General features: G+C 38.6%; 3 protein-coding genes across 3 annotated transcripts, besides 17 other annotated features; all 3 read right to left on the reverse strand.

The window, feature by feature from the left end:
- Positions 1-6,679: a sequence feature (heterozygous, Esmeraldo-like haplotype).
- Positions 26-145: a sequence feature (CT-rich).
- Positions 352-374: a sequence feature (AT_rich).
- Positions 457-484: a microsatellite.
- Positions 526-574: a microsatellite.
- Positions 697-718: a microsatellite.
- Positions 981-1,025: a sequence feature (A-rich).
- On the reverse strand, positions 1,117-1,575 carry Tc00.1047053511811.10 (40S ribosomal protein S15, putative; the record flags this gene model as incomplete). Its single annotated transcript, XM_799698.1, has 1 exon — positions 1,117-1,575. The coding sequence occupies one exon, from the start codon at positions 1,573-1,575 to the stop codon at positions 1,117-1,119; it is 459 nt and encodes a 152-aa protein (XP_804791.1).
- Positions 1,614-1,639: a microsatellite.
- Positions 1,695-1,765: a sequence feature (A-rich).
- Positions 1,780-1,801: a microsatellite.
- Positions 1,807-1,828: a sequence feature (AT_rich).
- Positions 1,993-5,130, reverse strand: Tc00.1047053511811.20 (hypothetical protein, conserved; the record flags this gene model as incomplete). The annotated part of the gene is made up of 1 exon (XM_799699.1): positions 1,993-5,130. One exon carries the CDS (start codon positions 5,128-5,130, stop codon positions 1,993-1,995), a length of 3,138 nt encoding a protein of 1,045 aa, XP_804792.1.
- Positions 5,174-5,197: a sequence feature (AT_rich).
- Positions 5,232-5,363: a microsatellite.
- Positions 5,431-5,460: a sequence feature (AT_rich).
- Positions 5,608-5,679: a sequence feature (A-rich).
- Positions 5,683-5,741: a microsatellite.
- Positions 5,805-5,828: a microsatellite.
- Positions 5,914-6,679, reverse strand: Tc00.1047053511811.30 (hypothetical protein, conserved; the record flags this gene model as incomplete). Its single annotated transcript, XM_799700.1, has 1 exon — positions 5,914-6,679. A coding segment is annotated over one exon (766 nt), but the record flags the coding sequence as incomplete, so codon positions are not given.

Genomic DNA, 6,679 nt, shown 5'->3' on the forward strand with positions numbered 1-6,679 from the left:
GACAACTCATTTTTGCTCCCAGCAGCCTTTTCCTTCCTTCCCTCCTTTTTTTTTTTTTTTTAATTATTTCCACCCCTTCCTTTCCCGTCCTGTGCAACTACCCCCCTTTTTTTCTTTGTTTTTTTTTCCTGTTGTTTCTTTCCTTAGCCTGGCTGGACCCCAGGGACAGACGCACAACAACTGAAAACGTTTGGGTCGCAATCCGATATAAGTATATGTGTATTATACAATGTAAGGGGGAATGATAAGGCCAAAAAGCGGGGGAAGCACAACGGACAACAAAAACTATAAATACAAAAAGCCCGGAAAAGTAAATAATATCACTTTGGAGGAGTGATTCCCCGCAAGCAGAAAAATATAAATATATATATATTGTGTGTTTTATAAAATGTTTCTATCGCTATGGAGTCAACTCCAATTGTTTTTCGACTCACCCACTTAAGCAACAACAACTACAAAAAAAAAAAAAAAAAAAAAAAAAAAACACCTCAAAATATACAAAAATTATCCCCTCCTTCCCTCCTCTTTTATTTATTTTTTTTTTTTTCTTTTATTTCCTTTTTTTTTTTTTTTTCAGATTTCTTTTCCTCCTTTTCCAAAAGCCTCCCTTCCGTTGCTTCCTTTTTTTTTTTTTTTTTTGTGTGTGTGTTTTGTGTGTGTGTGCCTCTCGCTGCTGCCTTAGCTTTGTCTTATTTCTTGTTTGTTTGTTTGTTTGTTTCCGTACTTGCCTTGAAATTTGGTTTCCCCTGCCTTCCTTTGAAACGACAATGATGGATGAGTTTCGGCTTCAATGCACAGACACAAACAGAAACCCTGCAAGAGAGGCGAGAAATAACAACAACAGCAACAAAAAAAAAAAAGAGTGCGCAGCAGGTGGAGTCGCAAGACAAACAACAGAAGAACTCAACCAGCGGTCACAAGAGACAGGCATGTGGAAAACACCGCCCAGACCCACCGAGAAAAGACATTCTCACAGATGGAAAAGCACAAAAGTAGAAGAAACAAAAAAAAAAACAAAAAAGAAACATCTCGACGAAGTTGGAGATTCCTCAACCACACACGTACGTGGAAAGAGCATCCCAATCCCACTTTTCTCCTCTCCTCTCCTTTTCCCCTCTACTTGAGAGGAATAAAGCGAGAGGAGTGCGTTGCACCAACACCAGGACGGCCGTGGATAACGGGCTTGTACGTCATAGAGAACTCGCCAAGGTAGTGTCCAATCATCTCGCCCTTGATCTCCACCGCGTTGAACTGACGGCCGTTGTAGATGCCGACAACGGAACCCACCATTTCAGGTGTGATGACAACATCACGAAGGTGTGTCTTCACGGCTCTCGGCTTCTCACCTGCCTTCACGTCCTTCTTCGCCTCGCGCAGGCGCTTCAGGAGCACGGGAGCACGGCGGTTAGCGTGGCGGTTCATGTGGCGACGGGCGCGGGCGTGAACCAGGGTCTTGAACTCCTCCTCCGAGAGGGCCAGCAGCGGGTCAATCTCAAGCCCACGGTACGTGAACTTGTGGAACGTGCGCTCCTTCTTGAGCTGCTCGTAGCGCTCCTGCGTGATGTTGGAAGTCATACTGCTTCTCCGTCTTCAAAAGTGTCCACACAGAGAGTAAAAAAAAAAAGAAAAAAAAAAAGAATCGTTCTTACAAGCAGAACAAAATCATGAATAAATAAACCCAGAAGAACGCAGGTAAAATAACAAATTAAAAAAAAATAAAAAAAGTAAAAATAAAAATAAAGCAAAAATAAAAATAAAAATGAAACATCGTTGTGTACGATAATAATAATAATAATAATAACATACATATATAAATAAATAAATAAAAGGGATTTTAGTGTACATTTGTATCGGTGCATGACTGGTCCAACAACCACAGCGAGCACACAACAGCGAAAAAAAAAAAAAAAAAAGCAACTCATGTGTGAAGTACCAAAAAAGGAAAAAAAAAAAACTTTTTCCTTCTTTTTTTTTTTTTTACATAATTCCGCATTAAGATGACTTGTCGGCTGAGAGCTCCTCGTCAAGAGATCCAGAAACATCGGTGGATCTTCCTGAAAAATGGACACGCTCTCCCTGAAAGATTCCATCTGAAAAAATGGCTTCAGGAAACTTCAGAACCGATTGCCGAAGGGTAGCACAAAAACCATACCACTCTGCCATCTCCTTATCAGAACGCACTGTCATTTCAGACGGTATAATGTCTCGAACAGGTTCTTCCAAAACGGATTTTTCTTGAACGGGTTCCTTCTTTCCATCCGGAGTTGCTACTTTTGCTTTTGACTTCGCATTGGCTTTTGTTTTGCCTCGTTTTCTTTTCGGAGAGAATTCTTTTTTCAACCCCGTCGTATTCACCGGTGAATTTATTGGCTTCTCAAGAACAGGAGCATCGGTGGATTTCTCCTGTGGTTCTGATCTCTCCTCTTCATGCGCTGGAAAATGCATTGAACGACTGAGAAGTGACACCGACTCCAACGTCGTATTTAAAACCTCCTCCAGTGAAATAATATCTCGCAGTGTAGTTTTGTTTCTGGTTAAAAGTTTTCCATATTCGTCGGTACAACGTGAAACGTCTCCCTTTACCTCCGATGGAAGAAGAGATTTCCCCCCCACTGAAATCACCTTCTCTGAAAGTAAAGGGTACTTTAAGTTAAACTCTTCCTCCGTCATATTCCCACATTGCGTATCAAAATCCCTCACAGCCTGGAAGGCAGTTGGAATGGGTAACAAAAACAGACCAATGACCACCTTACTTTCTAAAACAAGCGGCCCAAGAATCCTCTCCATGAGACTATACACCCGTTCATAACGTTGAATGACCAACCTACGCCAAAAACGGGTAAACACAGAGGCACCTTGAGGTTCCCTATCTACATAACTCCGTGTAGAACGCGTACTCACAGCTGAACGATTGCTAGTATTTCGAGGAACATCTTTTTTTTTCGGAGCAGATTCATCTGCAAAAATAGATGGAAGAAATATTCTTCCACCTACCAACGGCGTCTGATTTGCTTTGAATGTTTCCATTACAGCAAGAATTGCACAACGCCCAACTTGCACATCCATATCTGCCACAAGTTTAAGTACCGAACTCACCAATTTATTATATGTGAAGGAACCGCTTCCGTCTGTGTCAAATTTACGAATACGAGCCTCCACAATACGCAAGACGTGCTTCATAACGTCAAAAATTTCTACTGGTAATCGTCCATCCACCACGTCCGCAAATAAACGACATAATGGCTGTTGTTCCTTGTATCGTTGAGCGGCATACCATATATTATAGGAGTATTTTGTTAATTCCATTTCAACAGAGGCGTTTTTCCCATCAATTGAAAAAGATGGATTGAGAGTCCCAGGTTGAATTAGTGAGGAATAAGGAGAATCTGCCACATTTACCAAAAGTACATTGGAAACAAAGTAAGACATCACATAGCCAAAAGGAACACTATTCTCATCCCTTTGTAGCTCAGTTAAAGAAGCATCCAATCGTACCATTGGATTCTCACAACGTTCAAATAACTTATATTGACGAGGTGCAAGCATCTTCGAGTCACGGGTAGTACGACATGCCGCTTTTAATGAAGAATAATTAGAAAAAAAGCCAAATAACAAAAAGGCAATATCCGTTTCAGACCATCGAAGATTAGGAACATCAGGTTCAACATGCGTACGTAAAAAATGAGGAATATTTGCCCATGCGGAAGTTGGAAACGTTGGAAGAGCACCTCGAACGTTTGCTTCATCCGCAATTTTTAACATGGTTTCATCTTCCATCCAATCCACTGCAGAAGATAACTGGCGAAGAGTCATCACAGCCGAATTTAATTGATGTTTAAGATTTGTTCCCAATGCTGCAAGTTCCACCACAATTCGTGCCGTACTGTTCCTCAAGTCAATTCCAAGATCGGTCTGAATGGTAAATGGTACATCTCGCGGCCTTGGAGTTAATGGTGCTTCACCACCATCTCTTGTTGAAAATAGAAAACGTTTTTCATGAATATATCGTTCAAGACCTATAATTTGATTCTGTAATGCATCAATTTGTGTTTGAAGTTCAGAATTCTCATGACGCAAACCATTCACTTGAAGTCGATATGCCGTTCTATCATCAAAGGCGCTATTTAACAGTTCTCTTTGCAAAGAAAGACGAGCAAGATCCATTTCCTCTCTTGATGCATACATAAAATCTAAAGACACCTGTTCTCCTATCTTCCTAACCCCATCAGAATCCCGCCTGGAAGATTTGGCTTCGCCTCTCGGTTTGTTGTATGCGTATAAATCGTCGTTTACTCGTGGTATTTCAATACGATGTTTTCGAAGAAGTGCCTCCAAGTCTTCCACGCGATTCACAAGACCCTCATTTGTTTTAAAAACGGATGATATAAGTTTTCGAAATGAACGAAATTCATCCTCCTTCCTTTCACAATCATTTAAACGAATCATAACATCTTCCTTTGCTTTCATTAAGGTAACATCTCGTTCTATTCTCAATTTCAGCACTTCATCACGTAAAGATTTTATAGTTGTCTCTGCTTTTCTTTTATCTTTTAAAAGCTGAAGAAATCGATTTTCAAAAATATCCTCACATTTTTTAAAAGTACGTTCTTCTACATTACGTATTTCTGACCGCAGAGACTCTTGTGTAGATTCCGTTGTGGTCAACAATTCATTTAAATATCGCCTTACAGATAAAATAATACCTGAAATTGAAGGCTCCAATCGACTTAAATCATCCAAGGCTTTTCTTATATTATTCCCCCGTTGTGGCTCGGCTACATGCCGTGCGCAATTTACCGAAAGAAATGATTCAATTTGTTGAATTTTCTCCTTATAAACAGCAGATTTTCCTTTAAAGGCATCACCAACCGTTTTCTTATGATAAATTGAAGAAGCGATCGGAATTTCACTACTCCCAATGCCTAAAGGGAGATGAGGGGAATCCATTTGGATGTCTGTTTGTTTACGTGAAGAAGAGGAAGAAAATACGGTGGTACAAGCTTTCAAAGCGGTTAGTGGTGTTGCCTTATTTTTTCGAAATTCAGCGGCTAATCTGGAGCCTGTGGGTATAAAAACCCTTCCTTGTCTATCAGTCGAATTACCCACAAAAGGCAAATCTAAAAATTCCATTAATTAATATGACTTTCAGGCAATCATGCATGGAAATAAAAGGAAATTTAAAAAAAAAAAAAAAAAAGAAGAATTTGTTTCAAATGTACAACATATCACACAAATATATAAATAAATAAATAAATAAATAAATACACCCCGTTTGAATAAAAAAAAAAAATAATAATAAATAAATAAATAAAATAAAATACACACAAAAAAAGGGAAATAAATAAATAAATAAATAAATAAATGTTTTAATTATTTCTTCAAAAGTATTGGAATGAAAGAAACAAATGAGAAATTCACTCATTTGCTTTGATTTATTTATAAATATAAATATAAATAAATCCTCTTTTTTTTGTCTGTGTGTCTTCCTTCTTTATTATTGACTGGTTTAAACAAAAGTTATCCCTTTCCATTCAAATTTCTCCCATCGCGGCAATCCACTCTTATTTCTTCCCACACACCCACACAAACACACACACCCTATACATGAAAGAAAAAAAATAATAATAATAAAAGAAAGAAACAAAACAAAAAAGAAGAAAAAGAAGAAGATCAAACAAACTCATATATAAAGATATATAAAGATATAGATAGATGCATATTTATATATATTTATATATATAAAGAGGCAATAAATAAATGGCAAATCACCTTCACCCAATCACCCCCACACATCCAAAGAACACGTTTTTTTGTTTGTTTGTTTGTTTTTCTTCTCTCTGCCACTCTGCTAAAATACTCATAACACCGAGATCATCCACAATCAACCATTCAGAAAAAATAAAATATGATCGTTTAAGAAATTTCATGTACGTCCCCTGTCCCAATCGCTGCTTCTTCAGAAGAAGTTATGGCATCATTCAGCCAAAGTTTAAGACGAACAGCATCGGACTGATCAAGATAATACCTTGGTAAAAATTTGGTTTTTACAAAACCTAAACCCAAGTAAAGTGATAATGCACGTTCGTTCATTAAAGGAGTTTCCAAGTAAACCTCTTCACATCCTTTTTCTCTCATCAAATTAATGGTAAGAGCTACCAAACGGCCTCCCAACCGAAATCCACGGAATTCGGGTACAACGGCAAACATCGCCACATAACCTCTAAGAGGGCGACCAGGCCCTTTTCGAGTTACACGGGAAACGACAGCCCCCACGCGTTCTCCCTTAACAGACGAATCTGGAAACGTCTCACTTTCAATTCCATAAGCAATTACTGTGAGATCAGGCCATCCAAAGACAAAATATTCATATGTAAAACTGCTATAGGGCTCCGTAAGCTCCTTTGTAAAGAGGCCAACAACAAACTCCATTGCATTTTGACTCCCATCAAATTGTTCATAACGGATATATCTCTTTGGTGCCACTTCTTGCCATTTTATTTGATCTTCCTTCAAAGGCACAACAACATTAAGATATTGAGCATCCCGAATGGCCTTTTCCTGCATCATACGTTGAGCAAATAATGCCATTCGTAGCTGTTCCTCATTAAACGTCATTCCATTTTTGGTGCCTTTTATCTTACAAATAACATCATCTACCTTCTTTTCACTAAGAGCCAAG

The sequence above is a fragment of the Trypanosoma cruzi genome, genomic scaffold (genome assembly GCF_000209065.1).
Source record: "Trypanosoma cruzi strain CL Brener 1047053517171 genomic scaffold, whole genome shotgun sequence".
Lineage (NCBI taxonomy): Eukaryota > Euglenozoa > Kinetoplastea > Trypanosomatida > Trypanosomatidae > Trypanosoma > Trypanosoma cruzi.